This window comes from Leucoraja erinacea, chromosome 2 (assembly GCF_028641065.1).
Source record: "Leucoraja erinacea ecotype New England chromosome 2, Leri_hhj_1, whole genome shotgun sequence".
In the NCBI taxonomy this organism is placed as follows: Eukaryota; Metazoa; Chordata; class Chondrichthyes; order Rajiformes; family Rajidae; genus Leucoraja; species Leucoraja erinaceus.
This window is the reverse complement of record NC_073378.1, coordinates 696,412-719,661: the sequence shown is the minus strand read 5'-3', so window position 1 is coordinate 719,661 and position 23,250 is coordinate 696,412. Positions and strand designations below refer to the sequence as shown.

Below are 23,250 nucleotides of genomic sequence, written 5' to 3'. Positions count from 1 at the left end.
AGAAAGGTATATTTGTTAGTGAGGAGGTCTTCTGGTGTGAAGACTGGTTATAATCCAAAATGTCAGACTGAATCTAATTTTCACAACCACTTGCCATTTATGGAAATTCTAGATATAGCAATGTGACTGATTTAAGACTCCAAGTAATCAACCTTAAAAATAAAACTAGTCAAGTAGGGTTTCTAACCGTAATGAATATTTTAGGGTAAAACATCACAATGTCCTTTTATACAGTTCAAATCATCACACTCATGGATTTTTTTTTAATTTCTTTATTTTTTTAACTGGTAGCCACAATGCAATATAAGTGGTTACCAAATATTACTGAAGTTAGCTCTGCAGCTAATGCACCATTAGACTTTCTCTAGAATGTTCAAAATATACAGAAAAATTGTAAACATTAGAAAGTCACTTTTCATATGTTAAAACCAATAAAATTTCCAACAGGGTGATAACAATTAAAGTAGCCAATATGGACAGATAAACACTATTTCTTGCAGAACTTTTTCTTTATATAATAACCAATTAATGTCTGTGGTCTCTCCTGATATTCTTTAAGCACTTCATGGGAGCTGCTGATTTGATCACCTTGCAGTCGATCCAGCAACGTCACGCAGATTACTGCACCTGCACAAAGAGAAAGTCTAGTCAGATGCTTAGTAAACTTTTCTTATTCCCACCTTGAAATTTTAGTTTGATATTACTATTCATGATACACAACTGCGGACTTTGTTGTGAGCGGTGGGAAGCAAAGCTCAGATCCACAGTCTGCGCCATTCATTCACAGCATTTTAAAGCCATGAATTAGGTCATGGTGAGTACACCAAAGATTCCCAAATGGCTTGCAAATTAAATGCTGCATTTAATGAACCATTAGGAAATTATCAGCATTAAAAGCACCAAAGCAATTTAATAAAGTTTAACATGGTGAATTTGACATTAAACTGAAATCAAGAATTTAAAGGAGTTAAGGTAACAGTGAGTGTTTGAATATAACCATGTGCTTCTTTGAGTGGAAGGCTTCAGAAAAATTGTGAGACAGTCAAAATTATATGAAACTGTTTCAATGCTGGAAAAAGGGGGCAGGCCGATTTCAGAATTGAATTGAATTGAATTGAGGCAAAAGGATTTGAGTATAGGAGCAGGGAGGTTCTACTGCAGTTGTACAGGGTCTTGGTGAGACCACACCAGGAGTATTGCATACAGTTTTGGTCTCCTAATCTGAGGAAAGACATTCTTGTCATAGAGGGAGTACAGAGAAGATTCACCAGACTGATTCCTGGGATGGCAGGACTTTCATATGAAGAAAGACTGGATAGACTCGGCTTGTACACGCTGGAATTCAGAAGATTGAGGGAGGATCTTATAGAAACTTACAAAATTCTTAAAGGGTTGGTCAGGCTAGATGCAGGAAGATTATTCCCGATGTTGGGGAAGTCCAGAACTAGGGGTCACAGTTTAAGGATAAGAGGGAAGCCTTTTAGGACCGAGATGAGAAAATCATTTTTTACACAGAGAGTGGTGAATCTGTGGAATTCTCTGCCACAGAAGGTAGTTGAGGCCAGTTCATTGGCTATATTTAAGAGGGAGTTAGATGTGGCCCTTGTGGCTAAAGGGATCAGGGGGTATGGAGAGAAGGCAGGGATGGGATACTGAGTTGGATGATCAGCCATGATCATATTGAATGGGGGTGCAGACACGAAGGGCAGAATGGCCTAGTGCTGCAACCTATTTTCTATGTTTCTATGAATTGAATTGAATTTCCTTTATTGTCTTTAAAACAAGTTTGAATGAAATTTCGTACCATGCAGTCAAGACAGAAAAAAGCAAGAAAAAACACAATGAACACAAACATCCTGGCACCTCCTCACTGTGATGGAAGGCAAAAAGTCTATCTCTTCCTTGCTTGTTCTCCCGCTGCGTCAAGGCGATCGAGGCTCTCGATGTCGATGCTGGGCGATGGTAAATCCCGCGGACGATTTTAAGCTCCGAGAACGGGCCGATTCAAACTCCCCGACTCGGGGCGGAGAAAGCTGTCGCCGCCGGAGTTCCCGTAAATCGGTCACCAACCAGGGCCCGCGGCTGAAGCCTCCAAAGTCGGGTCTCAGCCACAGCGCCGCCACATCCTCCGAAGTCAGCCAGATGGTGAGTCCACAGGCTCTGCTACCGGAGCCCCCAAAGTCGATTCCATTTGGAGGCTGCCAGCTCCACAATATTAGGCCTCAGCGCAGACGGAGACAGAGAAGGACAAGGAAAAGGTTGCATCCCTGTTGAAGGAAGAGATTTAAAAAAAGTTTCCCCCACCCCCCTCATATACACAACTAAAAATAGACTAAAACATACATCTAACAAGACAAAAAGAAAACAAAAAAAGGAAAGACAGACGGATTGCAGGCGAGCCGCAGCTGCTTTGGCAGCACCGCCACTTCTGAATGAGGATAGAATCACATTTAATGAAGTTAAAGAAATAAAAGCAGTAGCAGAGGTTCGGTTTTACAAAGACACAGGAAATGCAGTTGCTGGAATCTTGAGCATAACACAAAGTGCTGGAGAAAATCAACAGGCCAAGCAGCATTTGTGGAGGGAAAGGACCGATATTTCGTGGGAGAAGGGTCTTGACCTGAAACATTGTCTGTCAATTGCCTCCGCAGATGTTGATTGATCTCCTGTGTTCCTCCAGCACTTTGTGCAGAGTTTTACTGAGTTATATACTCTTAATCCATGTCAACAGGGAAGAAAAGGTTAAAGACTGCTGCTGCAGGAACGCAAGAATGGAATCTCCATGTAGCCCAGGAGCAGTTGTAATAATTCTTTCCAGGCTTGACAATGTAGCATTCTCCAGAACAGCTAACACAGAAGCAGAATACAGTGCCAACCAGTGAATGTGGAGATGTGCTCCACCCAGGTGTCCTACCATTCTGCCCCACCTGCAACAGCGAGTTCAATACAATACAATACTCTACAATAATACTTTATTAGCCAAGTATATTTTGCAACATACTAGGAATTTCATTTGCCAAGTCAGTCATACAAATAAAAAGGTAGGTAGACAACAATGCTGGAGAAACTAAGCGGGTGAGGCAGCATCTATGGAGCGAAGGAATAGGTGACGTTGCGGGTCGAGACCCTTCTTCAGACTGATGTGGGGGTGGGTGAGCGGGAAGAAGGGGATGGGCAGTGAGAGAGGAGGCTGTTAAACTGTCTTCGGAGAGAGGAGAACTTCTTCAAAGTAGGCATACCTTGAGGAGATTTCGCAGTGGAGTAGACAAAATGACAAATGACAAAGTAGATAAAAGTATAAATAAATAAAAAGCAACAGAATACACAAAATACATTTTAACATAAACATCCACCACAGTGACTCCTCCACATTCCTCACTGTGATGTTCAATCTCTTCCCTTCTTTGTTCTCCCGCAGTCGGGGGCCTCGAGCCTTCCGTTGGCGGGACGATCTTGACTCCCATAGCCGGCGGTCGGGCCTTCCCCGTCGGGGCGATCAGCTCCTGCATGGGGGGGATGTCAGCTCCCCCACGCCGGTGATCAAACCCCGGGTCGGGGCTGGTCGAACGCTGTGCGTCTTCCGGAACTCCCGACTCAGTCTCTCCCGAAACTGCGAGACCTTGATGTTAAAGTCCGCAGGCCCCGCGCCCCGCGGTGGGGCTCAAAGTCAGTCCCAAGCGAGGCTTCCAGCTCTGTGATGTTAGGCCGCAGAGCGAACCGGAGATCAGTCGCATCTGCGGCAGGGTAAGAGATTGAATAAAAAAGTTTCCCCCGATCCCCTCCCCCTCGTAAAACAAACCAGAGAATGTTTACACAACACTTTCAAAGCACACTAAGATAACAAAAAAAGACACAAAAAAAACAGACAGACTGTTGGTGAAGCTGCCAATCATGCGGCGCCCCTGGTGGTATCTAAATTAGCTTCCATTATTTGTGTGTCGCCCACACATGAAATGTTCCCTTCCTGATTGCTTTAACTTTTCCAACTGGTGGCAAGTTCCAAATTCTCATGACCTTTGATAAAAAAGAAAGGTACCCACTAAAGATAATATGCTACAAATTCAGTCATGCATTATTTTCTTCTGCATCATGCAGATGAAAATTGATTATTTCCAGAGTGTAACATGATTGCAGAAATCTGATCAGGTACTTTGTATGTCTTGACATGGAAATTGCCTTACTGCCAAGAATAACATAATTTCCCATGCAACATTCCTGTAGTACTGGGTGTTAGCTGACATGGTTTGGTGGAACACCTGTCATTAGGTGTTCCCAGATAAAACGGATTTCAATTATGCTTCTGGCTCTGGAGTAGTATGGTTTCAAGGGGGTGGGGTAATCTCTGCAATTCCCAGCCTGCCTATTGGCTCTTCACAAGGCGGCACGGTGGCATGGCATCACAGCTGCTGTTTTACAGCACCAGAAAACCGGGTTCGATCCAAACTACAGATGATGTCTGTAGGAGTTTGTACCTTCTCCCTGTGTGGTCTTTCTCCAGGTGCTCTGATTTCCTCCCACACACCAAAGACGCATAGGTTTGTAGGTTAATTGGCGTTGGTAAAATTGTAAATTGTTCCTAGCATATAGGATAGCGTTAGTATACGGAGTGATCGCTAGTCGGCACGGACTCGGTGGGCCGAAGGGCCTATTTCCGCGCTGTTTCTGTATAGTAAAGTCTAAAGTAAAGTCAATCATCACTCAAACCTACTCCTAGCCTTACTTGCCCACTGGACCTGTACTCCTCAGGATGGAAACTCTTGGCTCACATCCTACCACCTACTGTCAATTAGCTGAGGAACTCTCTCCCCATCCCCTACAACCCATCCGACATCCCCGGGCAACAAGCACCAGGTCCAAATCAACTACCCTTCTTGACCCCAAAGCATAGATCGCTAACTTCCCTCTTCAGCTCATGAACAGATTTCCAACATTCTCCCTTCCCAACACCACATGCTAGTTCCCTTTATGTATCCTATAATGATGCAGTGCATAAATTAGAAACTGCAAGACACCATCACTTACATCTAACTCTTTGGGTCTTGAATGTTACTGATTTATTTCTGCAGCATACCCGCAACCAGAATGGATCATTCGGCCACCATTCCATTTAGAAACAGTGTAATAACAATGCTCTGTTTAGGTGTTAATATTGACCAAACTAAAGACATCATAAAATGGTGGATCCCTGCATTCGTCAGAAATGCTTAACCTTTGTCAGTGGATATTTACAGGCTGTGGATGGTGCCGACCAGTCTGATTGATATGTAGGGGTGAAAGGTCCAGGAGTCAAATGTATAAAAACTCTGCAAACAAACTTAAATGCATTGATGTAATTGGTTTGCTGCAAAGGAATTGTAAATAGTGTAAATAATCTTGCCCTGTTGTTTGTTGATTGGCTAAAGTATGAAGCCCTGGCAGGTTTGTTTGAGTTCCAGGGTAAATGTTGAATTATTCAGTTAAGATATCTTCCTTCCAGAAGCTTCTCCTAGAAACAATGTATGGGAGACTCTGTAATTGGTTTGGGGAACTGTCAATAATGTATTCATGCAATTAATATGTTTGATTGGACTGTAAAGAGACCACCCCCATGTAGTTCGGCCCCTCAAGGTTCGTGGATCTATAAAAGGTGGCTCCATCTTTGATCGAGGTCGATCTTCTGGAAGTGCGCTTGGGACTGCGTGTAACGTTTTGGAGTGTTTCTGCTTGCACAAGGCTGAAGGGCTTGGCCAGGCAGAGACAAGGATCGAACCCACAGTGGTTTAAGTATCGTATAGGAGAATTTGCTGTTCAATCTAAAAATAAAGATTAGTTGTTCAAGTGCTCGACTCAGTGGTTTTTGACTGAACTAGACTGAGGGGTAAGCTTGAGAAGAGTGTATTTACATAGGCACTAATGGACAATCACTAGTAAGACTCAAAAGAATTTTTGCTAAATGTCCAACAACTCTCCAATTATACGGCAGCATGGAGGGTAAAAAGATAGGCAAAAGAACCCAGATCAAAAGCAGAAGTTAAAATCATATGGTTGGGAGTAAGTAAGTTATTTATATAGCATTTTTAAATCTAATCATGTTGAAGCCAATAGATTACCATACATCCATATAAAATAAAAAAAGAAGAAAAAAAAACACAATACACTATAGGATTCAACATGAACGTTCCCCCAACAGCAGAATCAACACTTTCCACTGTGAGGGAAGGCACCAAAAAGTCCACTCCTCCTCCTCCTCCTAGTGCACCCGAGGCCGGGGCCTATTTGTAGTCTCCGCAGCCAGTCGCCGCAATGGTGACCCGATGTTATAGGCCTTCCTGCTGGGAAGATGGAACTCCGATGTCGGGTGAACACTCCTCAGCGGCTTGGAAATGTCTGGAGCGGCCGCTTCCTCCCCGGAGACCGCGGCTCCCAAAGTCCTCAGGCCGCGCTGGTTGGAGCTCCGACTCTGGCGATCTCGGATCCCAGGCTCCGCGGTGTTTTAAATCTAGCGCAGCCTCGGCTCCGCGATGTTGGGAGTCGGCGGTCACAGCACTCCGGAGCTTACCACACGGCGACCCAGTAGGGCATCGCCCGCTCCGTGATGGTGTCCCAACGCTGTGCCGCCGCCGAAGCTGTAGTCCCGGCCGATCCAGTCCCGAAGGTAGGCCGCACGGAGAGGACAAAGATGCGACTCGGAGGCAAACCGCATCTCCGAACAGGTAGGACTGAGAAATAAAGTTTCCCCCTTCCCCTCCCCCCACCCACCACATAAAAGAAGATCTCCAACAAACATTTTGTTTTAACAGGACTAAAAATAAGAATTAAAAAAAGGTGAAAGGACGGACTGCAGGCAGAACAGCCATACACAACGGCGCCTCACTCCTGCAGCCCGCCATCTTACGGAAAATTTGAGAGAACAGTAACGTGAGCAGTTACAAGAATGAGAAGGAATTTGAAATGAGAAATACTTCAAAAAAGTTAGGAAACCTGCCCTTGACACACTTAAGTACAATCACATAATCAATTGTATCTCCCAGGTGCCTAACATCTGATGTGTTATGATGCATATTATATCCAAGAATGTTACACTAAATTTCAGAAAATCATTCGATTATGGGGAGCTAAGTTTGCAAGTACTTGTCTATTTTATTCTTCATCCCACTCCCACCGTACAGTTGAGTTTTCTTATTGAAATCACTAAGGCTCTGGTCATGATAAAACAAGGAATCAAAATGGCAGATGCTTTTGAACAAACTGTCCATCATATGGAAGCAGATGTTATGGATTAAAAGGATAAGGGGAATGATATATAGAATTACTTAGAATATTATATCTCAAATGTCTCAACAGTGACCTGGATTATAAACACAAAGAGCTCTCCTCAACTGGGCAGTTTGTGAGCATGGTAGAATATCCCTTCAGAGATGATGTTTATGTAATGCCTTCTATAGACAGGCAGTCAGCGAGTTAGTTGACTAGTGGCTCTTAAATGCATAAAATCCTTGCATGAAATGCAAGCATGAAAATTGCATACTAATATTACAGGGGCACCTGATATGGAAGGGTTCATGTAGGATGGACAATTGAATTTCTAAGTCAAATATATTCCCCTTTGTCTACATTCAATTATAGTCTAGAGATTGGGATGAAAGCTTGGGAATCTCTGGGTCATTGTTTCATAATACAAAACCAGAGAGCTGACAGTAGGTAGGAAATGGGGAAAACAAGGTCATACTTGTATAACTATGAGAAAATCTTTCTAGGGTTGAAATAGGGCCGGCCTCTGCATCTCACAACACCGATGTTAATGTCATTTTATTCAACATGCAGCCAAATGTAGCCAATGGAATTTCAGATGTGGCTAAATGTATTTTTGAATTTAAAGGATGGATGTATATTACCAACTGGATGTGCTCAATACTTTAATTCACCCCATTGCACTTCACTCCTTTAATGTTCTTGTAATATAGTTGAATGATTGTTGTATGTGTTTTAAACTCAAGTTACTGAAAGGTGGTAGATATACTATAAAATACCCTGGGTTTGCAAGCAAAATTATGTCTGAATTAAATGCAGTGAATTCCTAAAGTATGGAATGCTTCCAAACAATAATTCTTCACTTTAACAAGCTAAAAAAAAATCAATTTTAATAAAGTTGAATTACAGGTAATTAATTTGTTATAATGAGAAAGGTCTGCTCATAAATTAGAAAGGATAAAGGCAAGTTACAACTATTAATTACAAACTCTATTATTTTTTAGTTAAAACAGCAGCATACCTGTTGCATAAGGAGCATTCATTATTTATAAGGTCATACATAATTTACAATAATATAGATTTTAAAACATTTAATTTGCAAAGATCTTTCAAAATCCTTTGCGAGAAGTCTTGCACATGTATATGGTTACCTGGTAAACCACTTCGGTTGCACATTGCTGCAAATACAGCAGACTCCATCTCAATGTTCCGGATTCCTGACTCAATGGCACAATGCAGGTAATTCATTTTGTCCTCGGCAGTATAGTGGCAGAAAGCACCATCTAAACGTGCCTGGCCTGCAGAAAGTAAAAATAATTATTAACATGATCAATTTCCTCAGTAGACTCAAGTTATGGAAGATCCTCATGGATTGTAGTAAGGGCGAGATTAAAACTATTTACATGTAAGTAGAACAGCAGTACAACAACTTATGATGTACTGTAAATGTAGAATGAAACAACATTTGTCAATATTTTTCTCTATACAAAAATAATAATTCAACAACCCATGGCAGTCTAATATACAACATGGTTGCACGCACTTAAATTAGATTTTGTAGTTATGAGAGATGTATGGCATGATGCTTTTTGATTCAGTCACAGGCTCTGAACATTTTTGCTGTCATGGTCGGTATTTATTGCCCTTGCAATAACTGGTTTGTTATGCTGTTTTAGAATATATTTAACAGTCAATAGCTTTGATATGGGTACAGAGTTTCATAGAGATCAAAGTGGATAAAGAATCATTATTTCATCAATGAAAGACATTAGTGAATTTAATGAACTTTTACAGATATTAACCTCCCATTTAAAGTACTTAATTTAAATTTCTCCGTGGTGCTCTGGATTGTTAGTTTAATCTCCTGATTACTAGTTGTGCAATATAATTGCTACACCTCATGCAATTTACATGAAATTCTATATTTTCTGAATCAGTGTGCTGGTTGTGCAGGCACATTTGTCACCAAGGAGCTGGGTGCATTGTTACCAGATGCCATCACAATGCATCGGTGAAGCCTCGCGACGATGGGGCCCGGGCGGTGGTGAAGCCTCGCAGCGGCAGCGATGCTTCACGGGTCGACGGTCGATGAGAGCGTGGAGGATCACCGTGATGGGGGAGGGGAAGAACAATGGAGGACCCAGCGTGGGGGACCGCCGTGAGGGAGGTGGGGGAAGAACAATGGGCAATTGGGGGGGGGGGGGGGGGGGGGGGGAGAACACAGGACAATGGGGACCCGGCATGTGGGCGGAGAACAAAAAGAGGAGCTAGCATGCTTTGTAACTTTGTCAGTGCCGTAGGTGGCTGCTATTTGTATACATTGGGTATGCAGCAAAGAATTGAATCGGTTGTAGGATTGAAAAGGTCACACTAAAATTATGGCTGTGAATGATGAATAATAAAAGATGACCAGTGGCTATAGACACATGTCCAGTTAACAGGCAACACGTTTTGGTGTTTTAATCTGAAAAAACTTGCAGTATTTATCTTTAATAAATCTTTGACTGCCTTGGCCATTCAATATGTGGCTTCATACAGTTGCTTGCAGTTATTTCTCATACTGTGTAGAGCTGTAGCTCCTGCAGAATATTATTCTGCAATAATACTTTATCTCTATCTCGTACAGCTATAATTTATGGTGAAATACTCACTCCAAAAATATATAGATCCACAGCATAATGGCAGCTAGTCTGACAACAGAAGTGAGGCATTAAAGGGCTCAATTCATCAATATGGTTAATAAATGGAATGAGTGTGCCAATAGACTTAGTCTTAGGAAAGCAGAATCTGCTGTCAACAGCGCTATTAACAATAGCAAAAAATCCATTTGATTGTCTTCCTTATACTTTTAGGTGCAACCACAACTAATGGATGAAGGTCATTAAATGTTCAATTGTCTCCAGTAAATATTCACTTTGTCCTGCCTATTTGTTACCCTTCCAAATAGTTCCTGAAAGTTCCATTCCTTACATTCTATTCACGGGAGATTTATAGCTTTATTTGAAGTCTTCATGGAGATTCATAGCTTCAATGACAGCCTCATCTTTGGTTCTGTGTTGTCTTTCATATAAAGTCGTTTCCAGGTGGAGTGAGAAACATGGTTTACCATCTCTGACCACACAGATTTTACTCTTTTTCCAATTATTCAATCTTCTTAACAGATAGCACAATATTGCTGATAATGCCATTTCAATTAAGTGATAGAATATGTATTATATAGTCCAAAAGAGATTTCATTCTATGGATAAAACAAGTATAAAATCATGGTGAAGTAATAAGGCAAAACAGTAAATTAGTGCCAATAATGAAAGATCTGCAGTAGTTAATGGAAAACAACATCACATCTTCCCAAGCTGTGATGAGAAATAATGATGAACAAATAAGCACTCATTGCCGTGACAGAGAACATCTCACAGCAACCTTTAGATCTGGCACGTGCAGAAATGTTGCTGCCTGTGGTTTATTGTGACCACATATGTTAACATTCTACAATATTCTCCATAATCTGCAGAAATGATTGAAGTGACACAAATTGACGATTTCTGGAATATTCTTGTAATGAAGTAACACGGAAATGATACCCTTTTTTTGCATGGGCTGTATGCTTTGCTGTACTGAATTATTATTATTATTGCTTAAACCATCCCTCACTCCAAAAAAAAAAGTATATGTGAATTGTGATAAGATCATACACATTTAAAATATTTTTTTTAAATGTCCTTCCTTTCAAAAGATTCCGGTCAAATTTCAGACTTGGGCTCATATCTATTTCAATCCGTATTTCATGTTCATAAGATAGTTGAAGTAAAGTTACATTATCCACTGCTAGATCTAGGCATTACCTGCAAGACTAACATTTATTATCCATCCATAATTGCCCTTCAGGAGAGGTGTGAACATTGGCCGACCTTTTATAAAGGTACTCCTGCAACATTGTTGGGGATAGAGTTGAAGGAAATGTTGCAGATTTAGCAAAACTGAAGGAACATCAATATACAGGTCAAGAGAGAGTAAACCTACAGGAGAACCTGCAGAAGGCGACTGTTCAACCTGCCTGCTGACTTTAAAAATGGATTTTCTTGTTGTAAATGTGCTTGATAGAGCTGCACAGTGGTGCAGTGGTAGAGTTGTTGCCTTACAGCACCTGAGATCCAGGTTCGATCCCAACTACAGGTGCTGTCTGTACGGAGTTTGTATGTTCTCCCCATGACCACGTGGGTTTTCCCCAGGTGCTTCGGTTTCCACCCAAACTCCAAAGGCGTATAGGTTTGTAGGTTAATTGGCTTGTTATAATGTAAAATTGTCCCTAGTGTGGGCATAGGATGGTGTTAATGTGCAGCGTAAGTTGGACAGTACAGATTCGGTGGGGCAAAGGGCCTATTTCTGTGCTGTATCTCTAAACTAAACTAAACTAAGTCACAGTTTTGGGAAGTGCTGGGGCTGACAATTGAATAATTACAGTATGTTTTGTACGCAGTACATGCTACAGTGTGATGGTGATGGCAGGGATGCTCATTTACAGTTTTGGATGGGGTGGTGATTATACTTTGTCCTGGGTGCTCCCAAGGTTTATGAATGTTGCTGCAACTGCACCTAGCCAGACAAGTGGGAACTATTCAGCCACATCTGTTTTCTTACTTTTTCAATTCCAATGGAAGGTCATATTAATTCTGTTTGTACCTCCCTGATCTGCACCTGCACTACTTCCAACTTTCACTCATCATGGATATCCACCCTCTTTCTAATATTTGCCATGCTGTCCCAATTGAGTTTCTGGTCAATGGTAAACTAAACTACAAGAATGTTTATTTTGAGGTTCAGGTTGACAGTAATAACACAGAATATCAAGGGTATATGGTTTGACACTCTCTTGTTAGACATGCATAGATAGGTTAATAAGTATCTTACAAAGATATGATAATAAATAGTCAGAAATCCTTATCATTTTTAAGAAGTATCTTGACAGACAGGTGTGATGCTAAAGCCTGCAGGAAGTATACTGAGTCCTAAGAAGTAGAATTAGTCTAAAATCTCTTTCACCTGGCATGGCCCCAACTTGTCTCTTTCAGTGCCTTCGATGTTTAGGATTTCATGATTCTTCACATTGGCTAAATAATGTTGAAGAATTCTTGAGAAAGGTCTATGGACTGAGCAAAAAGGATGAAGAAAGATTTCAAGACAGGATGCTTGAAGTACTGAAATATCACTTGTAGAAGCAATATTGTGAGAATATATACCTCTGTGGAGCTAAATGTATAAATCAACATAACTAAATGAGAAGCACTTATGCCAAGTGTAAAATAAATTACTTTGCCACATGGTGTCAGCGGTCCCGGGATAAAACCAGATTAATGAATGACAAGGTTTGACAATATGAATGGATCATATTTAAGAAGCATTTTTGTTGGATGGAAAGAACCAAATTTTATTCCTATTGCATGTTATATATTTTTGAGATATGGGCCATTCTGCATCAATAAATAACTTTTGAAATAAAGTACTGTTATTATGCATGCACTTAGATCATATCATAAACCAAAACAGAAAAAAACTTCCCTTGATAAACACCAACATAACCTCAAATTTGTTGCTTTGCAAGAGTGTTTGTTTCTCTGCTTCCACTAAAAAAAATAATCTTAGAAAGAAAATTGTGGTTGATGTCATGTTTCAAAAATCAACAGAATGTTTTAAATTCTTGTTTCCAGTTGGAATTAATATTCAGAAATTAGTAAGCCCGAAGGACTGTGGTCCCCTTTGAACAAAAGTATAAACACTGAAGGGCATTTACTTTTGTGTTCAAAATCTTAATGTGTGCAAACCAGGAAGGGGAAATTTGTAATTTTTACCCTAATGTCTATTGCTGAACATTAAAAATAAAATCTTCCTTCCAAAATTCATAAACAATTTCTTGTAATTGTTTTCATTTTCATTTAGCTTATTGTTACTAATGCCAGATAGATAGATAATTTCCAGGACATTATTAAGTTACATTATTGAACAAAAACATACATTGTGCCATTGTTTTTGAATATTTCTATGTGTCAGGAAAATTCAGAAACTCCAAGATCTTTGCTAGGGTTTGACAGTTGACTAGGTTTGGGGCTATAGGGTTAGCCACCTGTCACTTTATTTTTGTAGTTTTGTGGTAAGAGTCCTTATTTATGGGCAAAGGCTTCAGGAGCTTGAGAATGTGATAGGGGACCAGGGCCTGTGTACCTCGTTGGGTTAGATGTGATATTATGTGGTCAAGCAAGAGTGTGGAGGGAGTTAGGGGCTGGGCTTCAGAGACTCATCACTAAGATTGGGGTCAGTGTTGTGTGACGGAGGACGTTAGAGATTCAAAGGATGTTGTAGAGTACCACACATAGATCCCAGTCCAGTACTGCAAGGTGAAGATCCAGTTGGCCTGGGAGTATCTAATGACAGGAGTTCCCAGGGCCACTCAGCCACATTTCTCATGAAGTTTCAAAAGGAAGGATGAATTGAGAAAGAGGCATTCTATATGTAACTGATGTGAATATTTGATGTGATTTGCAATGTAAATGCCTGACTGAAGTTCCAGAATGACATAAAATGACATGGAAATAGTCATTACTAGACTAAGTGGGACCCGTTGGGTCCCAGCATCACACGGGAGGGCTGGTCACCAACGCAATATTCCACCTCTCCACCAATTCCAATACTGCTCGCCAGTGGGGGGGGCGCTGTCTGTTGCGTTAGTATGCGTGTTGCGGGCTGAAGGTACTGGTTTCCAAAGGGCTAGTATAGACATTGTGGGCCTTATGGATGCTTGGGCAGGCATCGAACTGTTGCAACGATTTTAAAAGCCAAGCCAAAGCAAACAATTGGGCTGCGGCCACCCGACAACCAAAATTCATTTTGTGGACACAAACTTGTCAAAAAAGGCGAGGCAAACAATTGGGCTGCAGACGCCCGACAACCAAAATTCATTTTGTGGACACAAACTTGTTACAAAAGGCGAGGCAAACAATTGGGCTGCAGACACCCGCCAACCAAAATTTGTTTTGTGAACACAGACTTGTTAAAAAAAGGCGAGGCAAACAATTGGGCTGCAGACACCTGACAACCAAAAGTAAGATTAAATGAGAACTTACCAGTTTGAAGTTTGATCTTTATTTTATGAGGAGGAACGTTGAGGGAATACATGAAGAACCCCGCCAGGACGCATGCGTGTCATTCTTCAAAGCAGCGGTGTGGAATCACAGATAACTATAATGACTAAACATAGTAAGATTAGACAACAGATACCAGTTCAGACTATGATCAAGGGTGGGAGCGGAGGGCACGTATTCCCTCAACGTTCCTCCTCATAAAATAAAGATCAAACTTCAAACTGGTAAGTTCTCGTTTAATCTTACTATTTTACTTCGGAGTCACGTGAGTGACTACGTGAAGATTTTAAAGCTCTGTGATTTCATGCCGTGGAACGAGTCCATGCATCACATCTGCCTTGATTTTGGGGGAGAATAGAGTTAACATCATTAGACATCAATACGATATTGAAATCCAACAGTAAAAATATTAACACCAATTATTGGCCCTATTTATGGGTATATTATATTACAGAACTTAAATTTGTTTCTGCAAATGTTCCAGGTTCAATGACTGGTTTGTTATAAAGTCGTTGGAAAGTTCCTCCGTTGGCCATCCTGATGTCTTGAGGATTTGGTCCATTGGTACGTCCAACTTCATAGCTGCCAATGTAGCTGCAGCCGTGGTGGAGTGAGATTTGAAATGCTAGTGTCCACTCCAGCCTATTTAGGACTTGTTTTAGCCATCTAGAAATGGTCTGGACTGTCACTGTTTTGAATGGCTGTTAGTAGCTGATTAAAGTGACATTTTTTCCCTCTGATGATCTTAGAATACTTCATGTATGATAATGTGAGTTATAATACAGAGAAGACATCTGTAGGGTAGGCTCCGAATTCTGTTTTTTAGGCGTGTTGACCCCTGTCTGTTATAACCTTATAACAATTACAGCACGGAAACAGGCCATCTCGGCCCTACAAGTCCGTGCCGAACAACTTTTTTTCCCCTTAGTCCCACCTGCCTGCACTCATACCATAACCCTCCATTCCCTTTTCATCCATATGCCTATCCAATTTATTTTTAAATGATACCAATGAACCTGCCTCCACCACTTCCACTGGAAGCTCATTCCACACCGCTACCACTCTCTGAGTAAAGAAGTTCCCCCTCATATTACCCCTAAACCTCTGTCCCTTAATTCTGAAGTCATGTTCTGTATGACTATTACACTGATGTAAACCTTAAATTCCAGATGAACTAATCATGTTGTCCAACCTTATTTTCTGTGGTGACTGGACCCTTTGTGGCGTGACCAGGACCATCAGCATGACTGTTTTCATAGTCAGTTTCCGTAGGAACAGAGCTGTAGCTGGAGACCAGTTTCTTAACATGGTCAGTACAATGCTCACATCCCATATTTGGGAGTACCTGGTTCTTGGGGACTAATTTTAAAAATGCCCCTCATGAGTTTGTTTACCAGGGTTTGTCCCAACAGAATGCCGCTCTGTACCTTTGACAGGTATGTTGACAGAGCACTTCTGGCGCAGTTGATGGCACTATGACTGAGCCTCTCATCGTAATGGAGGCTTGCCAGGAATTCCAGAACAGACGGGATGTTCATAGATCTGTGGGTGATGATTATTGTTGTGACAGTACTTCCCATTACTAGATGATACCAAGTACTGATGTTTGGGTGGACTGTCTGTGACCCGCTGAAATAATTCCGCATTCGGTCCGTCAGTCCCAGGTGTAGAAGAGGTGCTTTCAACTCTAAATAAATAGGTTAATATATAATAGTGACATGGGTAACTCCCCTTGTTGCGGGAAGACCCAGTAAGTTAGGTCTATGATGGATGGTGATGTATGGTTCTGACCCATGTTGATATCACCAGTACCCATGGTTGCGTAGGGCAATCAGGTATTATCAAAATTCGAGACGTGGAGTCTATAGTTTCTTCCTAAATACCCGACTGATGAGGCAAAGGGAGGGATGCATAAATGATCCCCCAATCAGCGAAGATACATCTGAACCACTGCCCCAGGTTCTGGCTCCCAAGAACATAATTTGATAACTGGTAAGAGCATGGATGTGAATAGGTCTTTATCCGTTCCATACCGGCTGATCCAGCAATACATATTTTATCCAACATCCATACAGAGTTTTTAGACTTAGCGTGACCTGTTGTCTGCCACTAAATTCAGTTTCCCTGGTAGTTGGAAGCTGATATCCAATCTCTATCTGGATATGCTATTAATCCAGATTAATAGAGACAGTAACTCTAAGACTATCGCCTCCATCACATTGAGGAGGTGTTTGGTGAACTCACTGTGATGGATGTTAGTTTGTGTTTATTATGTGTTGTTATTATTACATGTATGGCTGCAGGCAACAACATTTCGTTCAGACAGAAAGGTCTGATTGACAATAAAGGATTCAATTCAATTCAATTCACAAACAGCGTTGGCCAGATAGTCACATGGTGTTGATATGTTTCTACCCATATGGTTAACATATGCTACCCCGGTGGTGTTGTCAATTTGTAGACTAACATACTGGTGATATAACCCAAAACAATACGACTTAAAGCCATGACTAGCACTCACTTCCCCAGATATATATGCCCAACGTTAGTAAATAGATAGAGAGATAGATAGATAGATAGATAGATAGCCTTTTATTGTCATTGATACTTAGTCTGAACGAAATTGCAGCAGTCATACATATAATACAACACACATTAACATCCACCACAGTGAGACCACCCAGCATCTCCTCACTGAGATGGAGGCAAAAGTCTTAGGTCGCAGTCTCTTCCCTCCTCTTCTCCCTCTGCGCTGGGGCGATTCCCCCCCCCCCCCGGGCGATGTTAAGAACTGTCCCGCGGCTCAAACACCGCGGCCCGGGGTGGTTGAAGCTGCCGCCCACCAGTCCTGCAGAAGCAGCTGCTGGCCCGCGGCCGAACCCCGGACTCAGGCCACCGCCGCCAGAACACCGTCCCAGCCACCCTCACGTGAGTACTGTGCCGTCTTCAGCCTCGGGCTGGGCCGCCCCGACATGGGTGCCGAACCTCCCCTGGACCGGGCCGCCCCGACATGGGCGTCGCTTCTCTCCCCCGGACCGGGCCGCCCCGACTTGGGCGTCGCCGGACTGGGCCGCCCCGACTTGGCCGCCCCGACTTGGGCGTCGCTTCTCCCCCGGACTGGGCCGCCCCGACTTGGGCGTCGCTTCTCCCCCGGACCGGGCCGCCCCGACTTGGGCGTCGCTTCTCCCCCGGACCGGGCCGCCCCGACTTGGGCGTCGCTTCTCCCCCGGACCGGGCCGCCCCGACATGGCGTCGCTTCTCCCCCGGACCGGGCCGCCCCGACTTGGACGCCGAACCTCCCCCGGACTGGGCCGCCCCGACTTGGGCGTCGCTTCTTCCCCGGGCTGGGCTGCCCCGCTGGGCTGCCCCGACTTGGGCGTCGCTTCTCCCCCCGGACCGGGCCGCCCCGACTTGGGCGCCGAACCTCCCCCGGACCGGGCCGCCCCGACTTGGGCGTCGCTTCTCCCCCCCGGACCGGGCCGCCCCGACTTGGGCGCCGAACCTCCCTCGGGCTGCCAGCGCCGCACCTTCCCGAGCTCGGCTGCTCCGATGGGAGCCTCGTTCCACCCTCGGGCTGGCCGCCCACACGGGAGCGTCCCAACCTCTTCCAGCCCTGAGCCGGACCACCCTCACGGGAGCGAGCTCAGAGCGAGTCCTGACGGTGCTCTGCCTCCGGAGCCTCGAGGTCGTCAGCTCCATTAGGCCTCAGCGCAGACGGAGGCAGAGAAGGGGAATACGACAAAAAGGTCGTATTCCCCCGCAGGGAGAGACTGCAAACCCCGTTTCAACCCCCCCCCCCCAAAACACAAACTAAAACCAAAAAACTAAACTAACCAAACAAAATAAACAACATAAAAACACAAAGACAACGGGACCGCCGGTAAGCCGCAGCAGCCAGAGCCGCGCCGCCACTCCGCCACACCACTAGTATTGATGCCTCCTGAGCATTCCATCTCCCCCACAGCTCGAGATGGAATTAGTAGCATCCCAATCCAAGGCCCATCAGTATGTGGTTCCATAGACGGGTAACTGTGTTTGGTTAGGAACAATGCCTAAAGTATGTTCCACCATTTTTGTACCATAGTGGCCTCTGTTGGTTGCTTCATTAGTCTGTCAGAATGACCCCCACATAATTTCTTGAGTGACGCGTGTTACGCTCTGTACTATGATTATGTAAAGGTCCGATATCATGTGGCTGTCACACAGCCCCTAATGCCAATTATTCTACTACCAGTCTCATGGATGGTTTAGTTCCCTGCAAGCCTCCATAAAGGCTGTACCCTTTCTTACGGCAAAGTCACTGCCATGTGAAGTGTGTTAACGGTGGACCGCAGACGATCTGTTATGTTAAATACATCTGTGGGCACCTCCAATGAGTACTATATAGCAAGCATATTTTAATACCATGCTTGCCATGTAGTACCCTAAGATCGATACCTTAGTTGCACCAAAGGTTCCCATCTGTAATGAATATAAAGTACGAAGTATTCAAATTAGTCAATCTAAGATGAAGTGGCAACCACCTCTAAATTATGATAAGGATATTTAGGACACAAATTCCTGTGATACGTGTTGGATGTCCTCCATAACTCCTATAATATATGGGCACTGTAGTTCAGTATGCGCTTGAGTTGATTCTTACCCGTTAAGCATGAACATTCAGTTCGGTACATGCTGAACTGGAGGATAATGGAATGAATAATTCTAAGGTATACCCTTATAACTGAATTGTAAGTGTTGGTAGAATAATTCTATGCATACAGATGGATCTGTTATCTCCCACCAACCTCCCTGGTTACTATTAGTAGGTTTGTTACTATTTCGGCATCCGCCGTGTCGTTGAGGTGCCGATGTCTGATGAGGGTAGCACATTTCCCAGGAAGTAGTTTTTAAGACGTTCCTTAATGTGCCCAGAGTTCCCTCTATGTGAAGTTCTTTCCATGTTAAGATAAGATGCCTCCAAATTTTAATATTGGAGGTTGGGAGGTTCCAGGTTAGCATATAAGGCCAGTGCATCCTGGTGATCTAGTGTCATGTCTCTGTTTATAGTGCGACCGATCCCGTCCCGCTGTTAGGACTTAGAACTTTCTTTTGTTTCAACTCACTGCCCTACCATGTTTTGGTTGACACTGGGAACATTCAGGTTTTGCAGTTCCCTGATGGTAAGTGTTTTCCCATAGGTTTTCTGCACCCTAAGTGTACTAGGGGTATGTTCTGCTCCCCTGTTCAAGTGCAGCCCAAAATTGACCCCCTATACTCCCCTCTGATGAGGGAGAACACTGTGCAGCCCTACAAGAGGTACTGCTGTAGGACTTACTAGCTGCCCCTCTGTGACTAGTCTCCATCTCATGGAGCTGCCACTTACCTGCTCCAACAGCCGCTCCAGCTGGTCCCGATGCTCTCGGGCACCCAACCGGCTCCAATGCACATGATCACTGGCCATCGCGGGTGCTCCTGAAGCCGTTACTCCTGAGGCTGCTCCTGCTCCAGTTCCTGCAGCCACTCCATCCGGCTCCAATGCTCCCGGACACTGGCCGTCACGGCTGCTCCTGAAGCTGCTCCTGTTCCAGCTCCTGCAGCCAGCCCAGGATTGACTCTCGGTGTTCCCCTCTGATGAGTGAGAACTCTGTGCCACTCCACAAGGAGTATTGCTGTGGGCTTATTAGTTGCCCACTGTGGCTTTGCCACTTTGGAGTATTTGCACTCTGCAGCCCCACAAGGGGTACTGCTCCTGCAGCCGGTCCAACCGGCTCCAATGCTCTCGGGCACTGGCTGCTCCCAGCTGCTCTTTATCCTGCATGCTGCAGCCGCTCCAACCGACCCCGGTGCTCACGGGCACTGGTCGCTCGCGGCTGCTTAATTTCTCCTGCAGCCGCTCAAACCGACCCCCATGCACACGGGCACTGGTTGCTCGCGGCTGCTTAGTATCTCCTCCAGCCGCTCACCTCTCCCGACCGGCCGGGGCCGGCGCGGGAGCGAAGTCGGGAGGGAAGTCGGGCACAGCTGTTCCCATTACGGGAGATCAGCGTGCCGTTTGCTGCTGCTGCTGACTGCCCGCAATTCTGCGGTTCTCCCCCGCCAGCTTTCCCGCAGCCTTCGTGGATCCAGTCCATGTCTCCACCTAAAAGGTAAGTGGAAGGAACGCAGAGTCTTCTTACCTGCTGTTCCCGACTTTCAAATTCCGGAACGCAGAGTCTCTTACCTGTTGTTCCCGTCTTTCAAATTTTGCCGCTAGGGGAACATCGTTCCCCCTGCTGTGACTCGTTGCAATGCGTGTAGCGATACGCATGCGTCCTAGCGGGGTTCTTCACGTAGTCACTCACGTGACTCCGAAGTAAAATTCATTTTGTGAACACAAACTTGTTAAAAAAGACGAGGCAAACAATTGGGCTGCAGGCACCCGACAACCAAAATTCATTTTGTGAACACAAACTTTTTAAAAGGGGCTGCAGCCACTTTACAGCCACATCGAGGGGACTCACCGTGGAGTAGACGTGCGTTGTGTTATTCGCAGCTCAGTGAGCCGTGACCCTCTCGCTTCCTGGTCTGGCAGAGACTGAGTGAGGCACGACACTTCCTGGTTTTATAGTCCCTCCCCCTGCCGCCAGCGGGGGCAGCAGAGAGGAGGAGGAGCCATTTGGGGAACGGCTGCTAACTAGCAGCCATCCGTTTAATTCATTTTATTTTCAGTTTTTAGTTAGTTTTGTTCGTCGTTTTTTCGGAGAAATTGACTTCTTATTGTAGGGGGAAGGAGGTAACCTTACTTCTAGGTCCCTACCTGGTCGGTGAGGCAGGTTTTTCTCTGGGCTGCCCGTCGACCCGTCCTCGTGGCCTACCAGCGGGCTTGGAGCGTCGTTTCCTGGTGGGGACCGCCCAGCACCTCGGCTTCGGTGGCGGCACAGCGCTGGAGCGCCATCGCGGAGCGGCGGAGCGGGCAATACCTTGCCTGGGTCGCCGCGCTGGATCGACGCGCTGGAGCTCCGGTAAGCAGGACCGCCGAGAGCAACACCTCCGGGCTGCTGGTCTGCGGAGCGGAGCGGGCGGCACCAACATTAACATCGGGAGCTCCAACTCGGTGCGTCCTTGTCGGCTTCGGAAGCCGACAATCCCCTGCTAGGAAGCGGCCGTTCCAGGTGGCCCAGCCGCTGTGAGGACTCTCCCGACGCCGGGGCACGACCACCCGGCTAGAACGGCCAGGAACATCGGGCCTCCGTTGAGGCAACAGCGGTGGCCTTAATAGGCCTGACTTTTGGGAAAACTGGGGTTGGGAACTGGACTTTTGTGCCTTCACCCACAGTGGTAACCACTGTGGGGGGATGATTTTTCTGTGTGTAAGGTACTTTGTTAGTCTGTGTCCAAGATGGCTGTCGGAAGAGAGAGTGGACGCTGGCGCGCTTTAGCTGCCGCTGCTCTCTCTTCACATTGTGTTTTAAAAAAAAAAATTATTTTGTGTCTTTGGAGCGACTTTTATCTTTAATTTGTGTATTGATGATGTCCTTATTATTTATTTTTCTCCGGCTATATGTTTTTTTTCTCTTCTGTTTAATCTTTGTAAGGTGACCTTGAGATTTGAAAGGCGCCCGAAAATAAAATGTATTATTATTATTATTAGAGAATGGGGAATTTTGTAAAAACATTAATATTTCTCTCATTTTTCATCGATGGAAAAAATCCTCCGCACTCATATGGCGGAGGGGGGCTCTGAGCGAGGTGGCCAAAAGTGACGGCCGTAGGTTGCGGCGTTCTCTCGGAAATCGCACCACAGTCGGCCAAAAGCAGTCAAGATCAGAGATTTAGTAATATAGATTGTGCTTCACTTCAAACAAAGTCAGTTTTTGATTATGTTAACACTGAAAGAAACAGGATTATTTGATTAAATACCAAGGCCATGATTTTTTTATTATCGTTATTGGTATAGGTCCTTTCATGGTATACATCTCTTTTACAATGATAAGGCAAAAATAATTATACATACAATCTTATGTGAACATTAAGACATTAAGGCTGCTCAAGAGAGCTTGGAAATCACATGATCCCAAGAAGTGAATTTAATCTAAGTTTAAAATTGAGGTAAAAATATTTGATCGATGTAGGAGCTTACCAAAATATAAACTGTCACAATTAATGCAGTAATCAGAATCAAAATTTGAAAACAAACCAAACAGTTACACTTCAAAACTTAATGAGATGCTGAAAATTGAAACAACAAAGGAACAATGCAAAGACAAAGTAGGGAAATAAAAAAGATAAAAAGGCAGGCTGATGAGGAAAGGTAGACTGGGAATTAGTATTTTTATGCTGTTGAACTTGTACTAAAACAGTCCGAATGTGAAAGCTTACTTTGTTTAAGCTATAAAACTGCTGGTTATCATTTTATTAAATCATTTTAATAAATATTATTTCTCTATAGAAATGTGGAAGTAGAAAATCTTCCTGCCTTCAGATTAAAACAATAAATGATTCATTTAACAGCTCTCAAATTTCCAACAGAATTTTGCTCAGTTTCCAGTTCATAATCCATGATCATCAATATAACCTTTTCTACCACCTCCCTGTTAGAATGTTATTAATACTGCAGAATCTAAAACTAGTTTTAAAATGGCCAAACCTATAACTTATGAATGCAAGATGGAATGATTTAGAATCACTGATCAAAACCTCTAGCTTCACAATTCACAAATCTTCAATCCTTTTGCCTCACATTTCTGTATTTTGATCTCTGGGCTTTGTCTAACCATCTGCCTATCAACACCCCTCCCTCCCCCATCATGTGTATGAGCCTAAAACCTGTCTGACTTTGTCCTGCCCCTCTTCTCTTCCAGCTTTTCCCTCCTGACTCCTACAATCAGTGTGAAGAAGGGTCCCGACCCAAAACACCACCTATCCA

General features: G+C 44.0%; 1 protein-coding gene across 7 annotated transcripts in view; it reads right to left on the bottom strand.

Annotated features, from left to right (window-relative positions):
* Positions 1-266: 266 nt before the first annotated feature.
* LOC129706469 (uridine phosphorylase 1-like) overlaps positions 267-23,250 on the bottom strand; it is a 74,834-nt gene continuing 51,850 nt past the window's right edge. For all 7 annotated transcript variants that reach the window (XM_055650841.1, XM_055650833.1, XM_055650803.1 and 4 more), the window contains 2 exons: positions 8,382-8,528; positions 267-627 (listed from right to left, as the gene is read on the bottom strand). In XM_055650841.1, the coding sequence (XP_055506816.1) occupies positions 488-627; positions 8,382-8,528 (287 nt within the window). In that variant the 3' untranslated portion in view covers positions 267-487. The remainder of the gene's footprint in view (positions 628-8,381; positions 8,529-23,250) is intronic.